This window comes from Cordyceps fumosorosea (assembly GCF_001636725.1).
Source record: "Cordyceps fumosorosea ARSEF 2679 chromosome Unknown scaffold_4, whole genome shotgun sequence".
In the NCBI taxonomy this organism is placed as follows: Eukaryota; Fungi; Ascomycota; class Sordariomycetes; order Hypocreales; family Cordycipitaceae; genus Cordyceps; species Cordyceps fumosorosea.
Window position 1 is genome coordinate 1,223,888 of NW_017387304.1, and position 16,321 is coordinate 1,240,208.

The window sequence follows — 16,321 nt, forward strand, 5'->3', positions numbered from 1 at the left end:
GCTCAACCGCTGATGGCGCCCTGTTTGCTAACATGTAACTCCCCCTCCGCGCAGTCAAGGTACGAAATTGTTCTTACGACGCCCTATCCCCGCGATTGAATCCTCATGCGCTGTCGCTACTGCGATTACAATGCTCTCTGCGACCGGAAAAGACTAAATGAACCCCCACCACCATATAGGTCCGGCTACAAACGCGACAGGGCAACGCCCCCAAGAATATGAGCGGCACCTTCGTCCACATCCTCAAGCATGATGGCGTCATCGGCCTATACTCTGGCATCTCCGCCTCGCTTCTGCGCCAGCTGACGTACTCAACCGTGCGCTTCGGCGTCTACGAGGAGCTCAAGACGCGCTACACCCGCTCCGGCCACACGGCTGGCTTCCCCGAGCTGACCGCCATGGCCGTCACCTCGGGCTTCCTCGGCGGCATCGCCGGCAACTTTGCCGACGTCCTCAATGTGCGCATGCAGCACGACGCCGCCCTGCCCCCCGACAAGCGCCGCAACTACCGCCACGCCATCGACGGCATGGTGCGCATGGCCCGCGAGGAGGGCCTCTCGAGCTACTTTCGTGGCTGGCTGCCTAACGCCAGCCGCGCCGCCGTCATGACGGCCGGGCAGCTCTCCACGTACGACACCTTCAAGCGCATGCTTCTCGAGTACACCCCCATGGGCGACACCCTGACGACGCACTTCTCGGCGTCCTTCCTCGCCGGCCTCGCTGCCGCCACGGCCACGAGCCCCATCGACGTCATCAAGACCCGCGTCATGTCCTCCGCGCACAAACAGGACGTCCTGCAAGTCATCCGCGACGTCTCTCGCGCTGAGGGCATGGGCTGGATGTTCAAGGGCTGGGTCCCCAGCTTCCTGAGACTCGGACCGTACGTGACTTAAGGCCATCCGCTGCAACCTACTTACCAGCTAATATCACCTACAGGCATACCATCTGTACATTCATCTTCTTAGAGGCGCACCGCAAGCTGTATAGAGCGGCCAAAGGAATTGACGATGACAAGGAGTAGAGCCCGCAGTTGGGTTGGATACGCAAAAAGAACACGGCATGGGACTATAGAATGGAGCATTCGAGATGGCGTTTGATTTCTTCATGTATATGGATACGGATTTGAGACTACTTTTCATTCGAGCACATGTCTTGTATTGTTCTGCAGAGCAGACACACTGTTTCACGTCGGCCAGAGTCTGGCGAAAGCAATGAATACCTTACCATCACTGACGCTTCGCCAATTAATTATCAGACTTATTTTGTAGCGAACGCCAGGAATTGCGCGCCTCATCTCTTCATGAACCTCTTAGCTACAAGCGTTGGATACACCAAGACCAACTGAGGTAACGATAATACGCCAGCCCCGACGAGTCGTACGAGGACCACCTCTATTTGCTATATGCCGTTTTTTAGATCGTTACTGTACAAGAACCCTTGAACCTCGTTATTAGAAAGGAAAGAGAAAACCAGCTCCAAGCAATCAGCCACTAAGACGAGAAGGAAGATGAAAGCACCCCAGAAAGCATTCGAAACAGTAAACAAAAACGCCATAGTTTTCCATTCTGATGAACAACTCCTGGGCCCAGATCTGTCCCGAAAGATTGCACACAGCACCCTGCCAAGCCCGTTATCACCAAGATGTCTGGCCGTACGCGGTTCCGTAACCACCGCCGCCGTAGGCTGTGTTGCCCCCGCCGCCGTATGCCGTGGCGTTGCCCCCGCCGTACGGCGTGGTGTAGCCGCCGTCTTGCCAGGGCGTAGTGCCGCCCTCCAAGTTCATGTCCGGGCTGCGGGGCCCGTCAAAGTCGCCGCCGCCAGCCTCCTCGCCGCCGTACTTGCGCGGGTCGAGGCCCTTGAGCAGCCCTCCAATCTTTTGCTGCAGCACGCGGATGCCGCTCTGCACGATCTGGTCGGGCTGCATGCTGCCCGAGGTCTCGACGTCGAAGAAGAAGTTTTCCGGCTTGGCGTCGTAGTTGAACGGCTCACCCTTGGCCTCCGGCTCCCACCCTGCATACTTGCTCTTTGGCCTAGGGGGAGCAAAGTCAGTACAAGCCTCTCACAGGTTCCCCCAGACAGAAAATGAACCGTATACTTACCATTCCTTGTCGGGATCGGTATTGTTCTCGAACCACATGTCAAGGTGGTGCAGCTTGTTGTGCGGGTCGTACTCGAAGCCCACGGCCGACGTGGGCATCCACTTGGCGTGCTCCTTGGCGATGCCCTTCTTCGCGACGCAGTTGAGCCGCAGCTCCTGGTCCCGGCGCAATTTAGCCAGCAGGCAACCGACGCCGTCCGGGTCCGTGATGACGGGCGTGCCGATGGACGTCGCGTGGCGCCCGTCTACGATGAGGTCGCGCGCGTACACCTTCATGTTCTCGTCTGAGGTGCACTTGGCGTGCAGCGTGAGCCGCACGCTGCACTGCTCGCAGTACTGCTCGCAGTCGCAGTCGCGCGAGTAGTTGAGCTCGTCGACGTCCTTAGAGTCAAGCGGGATCAGGCCCAGCCGGTGCGCGATGAACTCATCGGCCAGCACCGAAGTGTTGATCTCGATCTCGACGAGGTCGATGGCCATCGTGGGCACCTCGGCTTGCACGATACGCCGCAGCGCGTTGGCGAAGGCGAGGCTCGTCCGGGACAGGACGAACTCGACCCTTGTGCTATCGGCCTAGTGAGTGGGTGGGCAAGAGGCCGCCTCTGATCAGTAATGAAAAAAACGTTCAAGGTTTTGGTATCGTCTCATACCGCCAAAATCGTAACATTTGGCTGCTCCGAATCCTCGTCCGTCATCATCGGCTCATAGTTCATCCCGTCCATCTTGAAGGTTGCGCACGCGCGCCAGTACAATTGGGCGGAGAATGTCGAGAAATCGCGGTTATAGTCTCTCGGAGCTGAGGCTCTGATGAAAAATTGGCGCGCTGTCGGATAAAAGGTTGTCGCACAAGGGGTTATCGCGGTTTTCGTGGATCACTGCTGAGGATTCACGAGGCTTGGCCCTGCCTTTGTCGAAGCCAATTGCGCGCCACGCCTCAAGCCGACCAACTGTGGCGGAAAATGACTAAGCCACACCACCATCTTATCAGACATTTTTTTTCCTTATCGACAATCCCACCACCATCAGTCTACCAGCATGAGCCAACCGGACGCTGACTTTTGTGATAATAATTGAAGAAAACAAGAGACCGCCCATTACCGACTTCTTTCGGAAACATCCATCTACCGTACGACCGAACTACCAACAGCCATGAAAATCAAGGCCATCAGCCGGTCGGTGGCCTCGCAGCAGGCTCCCGGCTCTGACGCCCCAAAGCAGTCTCGCAACCTCGACTCGGCGCTGCACCCGTTCGAGCGCGCGCGCGAGTACAAGAGGGCTCTCAATGCGGTCAAACTGGAGCGCCTGCACGCGGCGCCCTTCATCGCGCAGCTCGGCCGGGGCCACGTCGACGGCGTGTACTCGATGGCCAAGGACCCGAGCTCGCTGGAGCGCTTCGCGAGCGGCAGCGGCGACGGCGTGGTCAAGGTCTGGGACCTGACGACGCGTGAGGAGGCATGGCACACGACGGCGCACGAGAACATCGTCAAGGGCCTGGCGTGGACGCGCGACCAGAAGCTGCTGACGTGCGCGGCGGACCGCACCATCAAGCTGTTCGACCCGCAGCACACGCCGAGCGGCTCGGCGCCCATCTCCTCGTGGCTCGGCCAGGGTGCCTTTTCCGCGCTCTCGCACCACCGTGCGCGCGGCGCGTTTGCGGCCGCGTCGGGCGGCTCCATCGCCGTATATGACCTGGAGCGGCACACGGCGGCGCCCGAGGTGCTGCAGTGGCCGACGTCGACCGACACGGTAACGGACGTGTCCTTCAGCCCCGTCGAGACGTCCGTGCTGGCCTCGTGCGGCGCGGACCGCGGCGTCGTGCTGTACGACCTGCGCACGTCGACGCCCGTCACGCGGACGGTGCTTAGCTTTGCCAGCAACCGCGTCGCCTGGTCGCCGATGGAGGCGTACCACCTCGCCACCGCGTCCGAGGACCACAACGCGTACCTCTTCGACGTGCGGCGCTTCGACCGCGCCCTCAACGTGCTCAAGGACCACGTCGCCGCCGTCACCGACGTCGAGTGGGCGCCCACCGGCCAGGAGCTCGTCACCGCCTCCTGGGACCGCACCGTGCGCCTCTGGCGCCGCGACGGCGGCCACTCCCGCGACGTCTACCACACCAAGCGCATGCAGCGCGTCACCGCCGCCCGCTGGACGCCCGACTCGAAATACGTCCTCTCTGGCTCCGACGACGGCAACGTGAGGCTGTGGCGCGCCGAGGCGTCCGCGCGCCAGGGCGTCAAGTCGGCCCGCCAGCGACAGGCGCTCGAGTACAACGGCGCGCTCGTCGAGCGCTACGGCCACATGCCCGAGATTCGCCGCATCAAGCGCCACCGCCACCTGCCGACGGTCGTCAAGAAGGCCGGCGAGATCAAGAAGGTCGAGCTCGCGTCCATCAAGCGCAAGGAGGAGAACGAGCGCAAGCACACCAAGAAGCAGTTCGAGAAGAGGCAGAGCGAAAGGGAGAAGATGATCCTGGCGAGGCAGAAGTAACTGGAGTAGGAGGCTGCTGGGGGAGACAAGTATTGGGAGCTGTGGTTCCGGAATCATTTGCATGGCATGGCGTTCATTTGTGTAATATCATAGGGTCACTTTTCCGTTTTTCTATGTTGGTAATAGAGCAAAATCTTATAACATTACCGCATGATATTTTCCACACTTGCCCAATATTGATTTGTGAAGGCTACATAATCACCCCGTCACAGTAACAAGGCAACATGGTCGTCGTGCCATTTCTGGCGAGGCTGCATGACCACCCCAGCAAGCCAACATGGCCGTCATGCCGTTCTGGAGCAAGCCTGTACAACCAGCAAAAAAAAGAGCAGAATGCAAAAAAGACATACAACAGCCGGTGTTCGCTGGTCGTCACCGACCCAACTACTAATCTGCCGATTAACAGCTTATCTATGGGGGAGCAGACGGGACCCCGAGTTCTCTGTTATCTATGGTCGTATGTATCAGCAAGTTAGCAGTTTCTACCTATATACGATAAATCCCTCTAATTATGGTCATCGTCAAATTCGTTCCGTAGTTTGCTTGTCATATTTGTCGAATGGCAGACAATCCTATATTTTAGGTATTCCTATTATCACCTATCTAATATTGACTTGCGAAGGCTTCAAAATCACCCCTTCACAGTCACAAGGCAACATGGCCATTATCCCGTTTCTGGCGCAACTCTTATCACTTCTGACCAAACTTGGTCCCTGTAGCAAGTATTGTCTCCTTCGTTATGAATGTTAATCCCTGCTACCAGAATCTTCAACAACGCTACCTAGGTTAGAAGGCCGCCGCTCGTCCCAGTGCTGGAGGCTCTACACAAGGTAGTAACTCAAGAGGCCGAGCAGGTAAGATGTGAGTAAGCATAGTCGAAGGCTTCCAGATACCCTATCATCTGGATAACGGCGGCGCAGACCACCAGAATATGCATGAATGAGTGGGAGCTGCACATGTCGAATTTGCCAGGCCACCAACTTTCGGGAAACCTCGTCTTTCGAACCGCGTGCATTAGGATCGATTGTTCTGCAGCATGGGCAAGATAGGAGACTCACTGCATAAAGCGCGGTCCCAGATAGAAGGCAGCCTATCTTTGCCACCATTGTATAGGTAAAGGCTTTTTTGTTCATCAGGTCTAGCCCGAATATATCGAGCCCATGAATCAAGGGCGCTACAACGGACATGCCAGTCGCCACGAAGGCTAATGTTCGCATAGGGCGATACTTATGACTCTGGAGCTTGGGATGGACGTTGGTGATGATGGTCAATGCCCCGAAGACCCCAATCTAATTCGATCAAGGCGGTGTTAGATCCGATTACAGTCCTGGGACAGGAAAAGCCGAGTATATGGACCAACTAACCATAGACCAATAAATGTTGCGTAGCGTAGTCTCGCACCAAAAGATCAGGTATACTCCTAAGACAATATCGCCGACGATAAAGATTCCTATACCAAGCATATCTAGTCGGTGGCAGAAATGGTCCACGGCGCAAGAGTGGTTCATCAGCGTATGATAAAGGGCCGAAAATGTATAGCAAATAGTAGCCGTAAGCATGAAGCATGAGAAAGCAATAAAATCGGTGCTAGTAAATTTAGAATATTTGCCAGTAAGGTACTGCAAGATGAGCCACTCGCCGACGAGGAAGACAACGGCGGGAATGAGATGGGAATAGATGTTGACCGTCTCGTTGTGGAGATGGCACCAACTGCGGAACGAGGCGCGAACCGAGCCGGATATGGGCCGGTAACCGTGAAGAATCCACTGGTTGTTGTCTTGCTGAAACCACTCCGGCATCTCATTGAAGGAGAGAAGAGCCGGGCGTCCTGCTTGACCGGACGCAGACCCGGAAGCGTTGTCTTCCATTCCGTGCCCTTTGCGCGCCGTGGCCGGAACTCGGAGACGAGGAGTGGTCGCCATTTACTGTCGCACTTAGTGATGTGAGTTCCTGAAGGCCCGAATTCGGGGGTGAGTAAGAATGGAATCGAAGAAGTGCGTTTCCTCTTTGTCAGGTGGACTTTTTGCCAATCAAAGTCTGAAAGGTCGCGTCAACCAACAATTGCACGCGCGCTCCTGGGCTTGTGTTACGTGACACAGACCACAACCGCTATTCATTGTCAGCGACATGTCAAAGATTCCGTCCGCCCCCGAGCTCAGAGGGAAAAGAGCACGGACGCTCCAGAAAACCCAAGTACTGGTCGGCATCATTTGAGGAAGAGAATAGGCGTTGGGGTGCGAAACGGGTGCCGAAGTGGGAGTCGGGGCATTCCTGATATGCCATAACAGCGAGATCGGTAGTGACGGCCATATTGAAAGTCTGTCAGGAATTAGAGTGCATTCCCTGGTGATGTATGGTGTTAACGGCTCCAGCGAGGTCACCCGAAAGGATAGCCAGGAGGGGGGGTTGGACCAACTGTCCGTGCATTAGCGATCAAGTCAGACTGTTGCCAACCATCAAACCACAACGGCTATGACCTACTTGCGATGTTGATAACGCACTCTCTTATTATTCCCCGCATAGTACATCGTTGCATCCCGTCCATCCTATCCCGCCTATACCCACTCGGGTCTCTCCACCCACGCGTCCTCAATCCAGTGTTTGCTGGTTGCGATGACTATCATCCCATGGCTTTCCTATTCGACCTCGCAAAGACCAACAACATCAGCGCCACTCGTGAACCCCCGGACTTGATAGACTTGTACCATTAGCTCGGCGCCCTCGGAATGCCTATCAACACCGCACGTAGTCCTTCCCACGGGCCCCCGCGGAGGTCCGAACGCGGGGGTGGCGTCCGATTCACCCACCCAAGAGAGATAAGAGCATATTGCGGGGGAGACGTTATAGCTGAATTTGGATGCAAGCCGTGAAACCCCAACCCAGCCGTTTATCTACTCGCATGCGCGGTAGACAAAACTGAACACCGCGCTTCGAATCACCGACCAACGGACAGCGGCGATCAGTTTTGTCCGCCGGGTGAATCGTTATAAAGTACAACACCGTCCACCTCGGTGCTTTCGCTAATCATTCGGTGTACCACGGCCCTGCTCTTGCGCTACTTACAAAATATCTACAGTTCTGGGCCTGTCTTTAGATTCTTTGCAACCACAATGGCTCGAGACGTTGTGGAAATATCAGCCGACATGGACTTCGAAGACGGAGAGCCAACGAAGAGAATCGGCACCAGGGACGTGGATGAGGCGCTGAAATTCCTTGGGAGCGAAGGAGACATACCACCGATGTCGGAAGGCGACGAGAAGCGACTCCTGCGCAAGATCGATTGGCATATCATGCCTCTCATTACTTGTTGCTATTTCTTGCAGTATCTGGACAAGACCTTGAGTGAGCAGCCAGCTTTTTAAACTTTTTTATTGCTTTCATGGTGGAAACCTACTCGCAATGACGGGCTGGAAACGCTGACGCGGGCGTGATACTTTTGCAGTGAACTACGCCAACGTCATGGGCATCAAGGAGGACACGGGCATCACCGGCAACCAGTTCTCCTTGCTGGCCACCATCTTCTACATCAGCTTCATCGCGTGCGAGTTCCCCACCGGATACCTCATGCAGCGGCTGCCTCTCGCCCGGTACCTCGGCGCCAACATCATCCTCTGGGGCATCATGGTCGCCGCCAACGCCGGTAAATGAGCCGCCCCCGGAACTCATTCTCAAGTCAGAGATTCCAGACCAGTGTCGCATGCTAACTCGGTGTCGCGCTATTCTTCCCCCCTCCCGCAGGTGCGCACAACTATGCCGCGCTGGTCGCCCTCCGCGTCCTCCTCGGCTGCTTCGTCGCCGTCGTCGCGCCCGCGCTCATCCTCGTCACCGGCATGTGGTACAAGCGCTCCGAGCAGCCCCTCCGCGTCGGCATCTGGTACGTCTCCACCGGCGCCGGCCAGATCGTCGGCGCGCTCGCCTCCTACGGCCTGCAGTTCCACCGCGGCGGCCTCCTCGCCTCCTGGCAGATCCTATTCCTCGTGTTCGGCCTGCTCACCGTGCTGATCGGCGTGCTCGCCGCGTGGCTGCTGCCGTCGAGCCCGATGACCGCCGCGTTCCTCACGCGCGAGGAGCGGCTCTGGGCCGTGCAGCGCGTGCGCGCGAACCGCACGGGCATCCAGAACAAGCACTTCAAGGCGCGCCAGGTGCTCGAGTGCCTGCGCGACCCGCAGACGTGGCTGATCTGCCTGGTGATTATCCTGTCCAACATACCAAACGGCTCCGTGTCCACGTACCAGGCGGCAATCATCGAGAGCTTCGGGTTCTCGTCCAAGGAGTCGGCGCTGCTGTCGGTGGCGTCCGGTGCGGTGGCGATCGTCTCGACGCTGGCGGTCGCTTGGTTCGGCGGACGATTCAACGCCAGCGGGCTCGGGATTGTGTTCCTGCTCGCCTGCGGAGGCGTACTGGGCGGTGGGCTCGTGGCGTTTGCGGCGAGGGACGACATGCCCTCGCAGCTCACGGGCAACTTTCTGACCAACTTTATCGGATCGTCCATGGCCCTCCTCTACTCGTACTCTTCCTGCAACTTTGCAGGCAACACGAAAAAGGTGACCGTCAACGCCATGTTTCTCGTGTCGTTTGGTAATCTCCAACCTTTGAGTATTGTGCATGCTGGGAGAGTTGAGAACTAACGACTTGCTTTGTAGGAATTGGCAATATTGTTGGCCCGTTGACTTTTCAAGACAGGGACGCGCCGAGATATATCCCGGCAAAGGTCACCATCGTCGCGACGAGCTGCGCGGCGTGCCTGCTGACCGTTGCTCTTATGGGCTACTACTTTTACGAGAACAGACGAAGAGACAGACTGGCTGCCACAACTGAGCAGCAAGGCAACAGCGAGTTCTACGATCTGACCGACAAAGAGAACCTCGAATTCAGAGTAAGCGATTTGCTCCCTGTTCGCTTTTTTCGAAATTGTCCCTAACAGTGTTCAGTATCGCTACTAGAGACGAACGAAGCGTGAAGTAAGCTGGGTTTCTGAAAAGAGTTGTCTATCTAAGCCCCAGCGTAGCAGTGTCTGTCGTATTGAAGCTACATCTATACATCATGGTCTGTTTGATTGGCCCTATGCGGCTACTTCGTGAAGTACCTTATTAACCACACCCTCCATGGTTCCGGGCAACGTAGCGCAGTGGCGGTCTAATTCATAATGTACATTTTTTTCGCTGAGCTATGAAATGCTAAAGAAACAGGGAGAACTCAAGACAATCGCAATCATTATCATCATGGGTTTCACTACAAGAGTGCCCAGCCCCATACCACAAGGGGTCAAAAACAGAGAAACAGAGACAAAAAACACCCCCAAGGTACCAGTACAAGTTCTCGCCCACCAATCTAATTCGCTGCAAAAGAACCAGGAAAACAGGAGAAAAAGCAAACACGCCGTTGGTATCATGATGGTTTTCCCCGCAGGTCTGTTGCGGGAAATCTAATAAAAAGTCGTTCTGGGGTATATCGCATTGTGCTTTTGCATATGCGGCGTCGCAAGGTCTTTTTCCTGTGATTCCCTTTTCTGTTGCTGCGCAGTGTGGTTTGTCAAAACTTACTGTAAAAAATAGAAACCCCATCCTCTAAAAAAAACACAATCCCAATTTAGAGAAAAAACGCCATCGTGTGACCTTATTCTGCTTTGGGGTCTAATTGTTGTTGTTGTACACGTCGTGAAACAAGAGCCGTCGTGGCGGCCGCGTGACACTTCTCCTAGACGGTGCCGCGGGCCGCCTTCTGGGGCTTGTAGTGAGGAAGCTCGTCGAACCAGCCCTGCTCCTCGTTGTATTTGTAGGCGTGGAAGGCAATGCCGTAGGGCTTGGGCTCGATGGAGTAGAGCATGCCGAGGGGGACGTCCATGTCGGTGATATCGTCGCGGGTGAGGTCCATAAAGTAGGCCATGAGGACACGGCAGACAGAGCGGTGTCCGATGATGAGGACGTGGTCCGTGATGCGCTCAATCTCACGGACCATGTCACGGAGACGGCTGATAACCTGCAGGTAGCCTTCACCGCCCACGCCGGGGTAAATGTAGTTGAGCTTGTCCTCGGACCGCTTGTGGAACTCCTCTGGATGCTTTGTGGCAATTTCTTGATATGTCATGCCTTCAAACTGGCCAGTGTTAAGTTCGTTGAGCATCTCCCAGTTCTTGACATCATAATCGTCGTCTGCCTCAAAGTATTCGGCAGTCTCGGCACTGCGGCGAAGCATCGAAGTCCAGACGCAAAAGTTCTTCTCGTCGAGCTCTCTGTTCATGTCAGGATAGGGCGGAGTGTTATCACCAGGGAGCGGCGGGAATGTGGCCTGTGCCATCTTGCTCTTCTGCTCCATAATCCATTCCTTGCGCTTCTGGGTGATGAAGCGGTAGAGGGATTCACCATAGCAGTGGCCGCGCTCGGTTAGAGGAGAATCGCCGCCAAGATTGCCGAGTTCGTTATCGATACTTTGGCCATGTCTCGTCATCCAAATCTGGCGAGGGGCTAGGTTGAAGCTAGACAGATAGGTGCTGATACCCCCGCTGAGGAAACCCTTCAGTCTATGTTGGACGAGTTTTCGGCCCACATCGACCATTTGAATGTATTGCATATCGTTCTCTTCTTCATACTTTCCCAGCGGTACGTATGCGCTCTCGTAGGCTGCGACACGGTTCTTGAAATCCTCGAGGGACTTTTTGGGATCCTTGTCGCGGTAGTCGGGGCCTGAAAGTTTGAGTCGCATATTGGCCTCGAGGAGAAGAGGGTCTCTGCAGATACTCTCAATGAAGAGAATTCCAAGTTTGGGTTCGCGGTCTCTGATACGGTCGACAATGTGCCGTCTGCGCTCGATGGTGCTGTTGGTGGCATCAAAGATGCCAACAGAGCCTCCCTGGATAAGAAGGTAGTCAAGCAGCTCGTCGAGGGTCTCCATCGCGACCTGTTCGCGCAAAGCAGCCGCCTTTGCGTTCTTGGGGTCAAAGAACTTGGCAGACTGGACCATTTGGTCGTCGGTGTTGTTCAGATCCAGATCCGTGGGGGTATCATCGGCGCCGGTCATGGGCATGGGGGCAGGATGGCCGTTGAGGAGGATGGAGGCGGCATGGACGGGCCCGTCGAGTCGAGCCGGTTCTGGACTGAGTTTTGGCTGCACGGAGACGCGGATGCCAGCGGCGTTGCGGCGTCGGTTTCCAACATTGAAGATTCTTGACTCGTGTTGTTGCCATGACAGGTAGCGCTGGAGCTTCTTGGTGATGTAGGACTTGCCACGGGCGGGTAGACCAACCATAATGATGACGAGTTTGGCGGCAACATCGCGCTGGGGAATTCGACCGTCGGGGGAGACGCGGGATCTTGTCATGCCAGGGATGTTGAGGGTAGTGGCGTGAGGGCGGACTCGAGGCGTTTGACTTCCTGAATTTTGACGATAGGGAGGGCTACGCATAAAGTTAGCCTGTGGAAAAATAATGGTTGCGAAGCCAAGTATAATGCGACGAGGAATTTCATTGTTTGATGCATCCTCTGTATGGGGGTTGACTTACATTCGTGGAGAGCTGGGCGCAGTCGAGCCAACACTGCGTGGAAAGGGTGGCGTCTCAGTCAAATCATGGGTGCCGCGCAGTACGGCGGCCATGGCGGAAGATGGCGCAGATGTGGGAGGAAGCGTCTGTGGGAGGGCTACATCGCTGGCGAGGTGCTGAACGGCAAGCTGATGCTCGGGTTCAGAAATGGTGGGCGATCGCGAGTGTGGTGGCGAGGAACCGAGATGGTTGTTCATCGCAAGCTTAGCCAGAGATGATTGTTGCGCAAAGCGTCGTGCTGCGTCTGTAGTGGAGAGAGACGTGTCAGAAGACGGCGAGATAAAGAGTGCCCGTAGAAATGCAAAAGAAACAGTCTCGTCAAGGATAAAATGATGGGTAGAAGACAGCGAAGGAGTTTGGTCGAGGCCCGAGAATGGAAGAGGCAAGTAGGTAGTTGGGTAGGCAAGTAGAAAGAGTGAAGGTAAAGGAGGATGGGATGGGTTACACACCAGCTTGGGCCACAGGAACTGCTGAAGGCATTTTTGGGGCGGGTGGAGCGGGCTCCAAAAAAGAAGAAGTGGTCCAAAAAGGAAGCCTAAAAAAAAGAAATAGAAAAAAGGTTCGGCTGGCGAATGTGGCGGGAGGATCTAAGAGTGTTGCTGCTATATCATTGATGACTGGGTGGTCGCAGCAAGTCGGCGTAGGGACCCCGACGGTACCGAAGAATGCGGATTCAGCGGAGGCTTCGGTGAGAGATAGCGGATTGTAGGGGTTTGAGGTAGGGGTTGTTGGGGGTTCCGTAGTGAGGGGAACAACAGTGGTCCGGGCTGAGAGGGTTTGCAGTTGATGGCGTTGGTACTGAGAAAGTACTGTGGCTCACTGTCAATACCTACCTGCAGGTTAGTATCCGCACTAATGAACTCGAAAAAATGGATGAACGGCACTGACGCTGCTTTTGATGGTCAATTCCACAGAATTGGAGAAGCTGCGAAACCGGCGCGCCCTCGTTGACTGGGTGGGGGAACTTCTCCCCACTGTCCAAAGTGAAAAGCGAAGACGAAGGCTTGGTTGCTTTCTTGTCTGTTTGTTTCCCCAGCGAGTGAGCGAGGGGTTTTCTGTCCTTTTTTCTAGGCGACTTGGCACTGCTAATAAACAGGCGAGTTTGGTTTGGTTTGCTGCAAGACGCCTAGAAATCGCCGAAATGGGGCGCTTGACTCGAGATATCGGACCGGGTAACAATTGGGTATCCGTCAAAGTAATAAGCCCCCCAATGAATTTTTTAGGGTTCGTTGTTTGCTTGTGTGCGAGAATGAGACGAGAGAGGATGGATTCTTCTGGCACAGGATTCGTCGTCGTCGTCGGCCCTTTATCTCATTCGTATCCTTCTCCAAGGCAAGAGGAAATAGCCCCGAGTCAAATCTGTCGCTGCCAAGCGCGACTAGACAACCAATGCAGTATGACGTGTGACGGCGCTGAAACACTGCAAGATACCAGACCTGAAGGATCAGCAAAGATCGAGGGACAGATGGAGAGATGCAGAGGATAAAAAAAGATGGCACAAGTGTCAAATCAGGGTGGCAAGACGGTTGAGAATATATAACATACGCAAGCTTAAAAAAAAAAAAAAAAAAAAAAAAAAACCCCCCCGTACAAGTTTCCCCGCGCCAAGTTGGGGGAGGGAGGGCTTCGAGTATTACCTTACTTGAGTACTCCCAAGGGCTAATGAGGCCGCCACCAGCTTCTCTCAACCAACTAACACACACCACACACCACCACAAACAGCATCGTCATCATACTCAACCCCATCAACTCAACGCAACCTAATAGAAACTAGCCGCACACCGAGTTCAATGGAAGCTTTCTAACTTGGCACCACACCATCATGCACAAGCCACAATTCGGCGCATTGGCCGGGCCATGCTCCTTCTCGCTCTTGTCCTTTGCCGATTACAGTGCAGACCGACCTTGAACCCTTGCATGCCCGGGATACTGACTTTGACTTGTTAAAATGCTTCCTTTTACTCCTTTTACTCCTTTTACACACAGCATTGTAATAGTGACTAACCCTCCCAGGGTGCAAGGGGCAGGGTGCACGGTACACGCATTAGCATAGGCCAACCTTATTCTTATTCCATCCCGCCTACGAATACGCACTGCAACATATTTAGAACAAAAAGCCCGGCTCGCATACCACCAGGGCCTGATTTGTACCAGGCATGTACAGGTAGGGTCATGTCTCGCTCCAAGTGCCCAAGAGTCAAGACTCATTCACCAGCGAATCCGTCCCGTCCGTCAATGACTTGATGACTTGTCCACATCCACTTGCCGCCCTCCATGTAACGCTCTCCCTCTTATTATTTTAAAGCTTGCTCTTGTTCTGATCCACACTCTGTCATGTCTCCTCCCGGTCGCAGATTGAGATACAGACCAGCTTCCTCCCACCCACACTAACAACCTAGCGGCCTTCACGCTCCAACCAGACAGAAACGCTTGTCAGATCGCGTCGCAGGTTGTGTGGCTCGTCTGATGCTCGCACAAGCCTTCTTTTCTTCTTTAAAAAAAGATAAATTCCTTGGCACGGGGAAACGTGAGATCAAGCCCGCGGGCGAATCGCGAGAGCCTGCTGAATCCCGTTTTCCGTCCTGCTTCATATCCTGTCAGACGCCGAAACGAGCGACCTCTTTTTTCCCTTTTAATAAATACTGCCGAGATGGGAAACGACATTCACCCCGTCATCTCACCCACCATCAGCATCTTTGAAGATGTATTACTACACCCACAATACATCAGTGTACATGTCAGTGTATGCACCCCACGCCTCGGACATCTTGGGGTATTACTGAACCTGCTACTTGGAATTCGTAAGCTACAGGTTCTGCTTGTTCACATTCCGCCCATATTACTGTCTGCAGCGTCGTTTGTGCAAGACCTGTCTCGAGTTCGGTCGCGCGCCGACAACCTTACCACTCATCAGCTGGCCAAATCATATTGTCTCTTTTCCAAGTAACTATCTGTAGATCCTTTCCATCCTGCCCACTGCTTTCTTTCCCCGCGCTGCTAAATCCCGCGCAACGTCATGTCCCCCAACGTAGAGAAGCAATGGCTTGCCCGGGATGGTTGGGTTGGCTGGTTACTTGCACTAACAGCATGTCTCGCACCGCGTTGCGAGATGCCGATAGCGGACATAACCAAGCCGATGAAGCAGTCAACTCGCGGCGCCGTCACGCCTCAAATCGGGCCATTATAATAAACTGGCTCTCGCTCATATCCACCTGCGCGCCCTTCTCCAACGGCCCCTCATAGCCCGGCTTACCTTGCCTAGTCCGTTGTGAGGGGGGGGCAGAGGACCAGAGGCTGACTGGTTGGCTGCAACATCGGTAATGCGAGCGCCTCGATACGGGCACATATGTGTGATGTGCTTGACGGCACCCATCTAGCGAATCCTATTACTCCGCATGTCTAATAAACAAGTCCATCCCAGCCAGCGCCTGGCGCGGCCTGTCCCTGATCCTCTATTGCTCAGAGATAACAACCCCAACTGCTAGCCCAAAGACACATCCTTGTCACCCATGTTTTGCAGCTCGAGTTGCCTTATCAGTGGAGACGGCTTTCATCAATCAAGTCGCGCTGACAAAGTGAATACATGCAAAGCCATCACTGCCTACAGGTACATGATAGTTACTGAGGCTGAGCTAGAGCAAGTTGGGGCGTGCAAAGGCCTTTCAGTCGTGGCTTTCGTATTTGCAACGTCCCATCCATCTCGGTCCTCAGCCACCTGCGGACGGCAGCGGCCAGGGCAATTCGCGGGCAGTGCCGAACACATCTTTGCTTTTCCATCATCAGAGCCACCCGAGATGCCCCCCCGTCGCAATCCCAGCTCGGCTTGGCCGTATCCGCCGCGATTCAATGCCGCCGAGATTCATCAACTACTGCAATACCTGCTCACCAACTTGGCCCCTTTTTGGCTGAAACACTCGCCATTCCCTCAACAAACTTGTCCCGTTTGATTGTCCCGGGTTGCCGGTACCTCCCACCCGTGCTCGTGCTGTTCTGTGATCTGTGCATGCAGCAAAAATAAAATATAAGACATGAGTCTATGCTTAAATTATCGGCTGGGTCGTCCCTGCCATGCGCTGCGAGTACGAAACACGGTCAGACCTGCAATGCGGCTCTTGGTCACCCTGCTTCGGACATACCAGTTGCAACCCCAGCACATAACCACGCACCCAAACCACTGTAGATAAGCTCAAGCTTTGATC

At 54.9% G+C, this 16,321-nt stretch overlaps 5 protein-coding genes across 5 annotated transcripts; 3 read left to right on the plus strand and 2 right to left on the minus strand.

Annotated features, from left to right (window-relative positions):
- Positions 1-218: 218 nt before the first annotated feature.
- ISF_02567 (Mitochondrial carrier domain protein) lies at positions 219-1,021 on the plus strand (the record flags this gene model as incomplete). Its single annotated transcript, XM_018846173.1, has 2 exons — positions 219-880; positions 937-1,021. 2 exons carry the CDS (start codon positions 219-221, stop codon positions 1,019-1,021), a joined length of 747 nt encoding a protein of 248 aa, XP_018706880.1.
- Positions 1,022-1,633: 612 nt separating this feature from the next.
- Positions 1,634-2,817, minus strand: ISF_02568 (RNA polymerase II subunit 3; the record flags this gene model as incomplete). The annotated part of the gene is made up of 3 exons (XM_018846174.1): positions 1,634-2,030; positions 2,100-2,668; positions 2,746-2,817. 3 exons carry the CDS (start codon positions 2,815-2,817, stop codon positions 1,634-1,636), a joined length of 1,038 nt encoding a protein of 345 aa, XP_018706881.1.
- Positions 2,818-3,244: 427 nt separating this feature from the next.
- Positions 3,245-4,585, plus strand: ISF_02569 (U3 small nucleolar RNA associated protein; the record flags this gene model as incomplete). The annotated part of the gene is made up of 1 exon (XM_018846175.1): positions 3,245-4,585. The coding sequence occupies one exon, from the start codon at positions 3,245-3,247 to the stop codon at positions 4,583-4,585; it is 1,341 nt and encodes a 446-aa protein (XP_018706882.1).
- Positions 4,586-7,695: 3,110 nt separating this feature from the next.
- On the plus strand, positions 7,696-9,528 carry ISF_02570 (allantoin permease; the record flags this gene model as incomplete). Its single annotated transcript, XM_018846176.1, has 5 exons — positions 7,696-7,927; positions 8,028-8,225; positions 8,324-9,163; positions 9,229-9,461; positions 9,517-9,528. 5 exons carry the CDS (start codon positions 7,696-7,698, stop codon positions 9,526-9,528), a joined length of 1,515 nt encoding a protein of 504 aa, XP_018706883.1.
- Positions 9,529-10,282: 754 nt separating this feature from the next.
- On the minus strand, positions 10,283-12,175 carry ISF_02571 (6-phosphofructo-2-kinase 1; the record flags this gene model as incomplete). Its single annotated transcript, XM_018846177.1, has 2 exons — positions 10,283-11,978; positions 12,084-12,175. 2 exons carry the CDS (start codon positions 12,173-12,175, stop codon positions 10,283-10,285), a joined length of 1,788 nt encoding a protein of 595 aa, XP_018706884.1.
- Between the last annotated feature and the right edge of the window lie 4,146 nt (positions 12,176-16,321).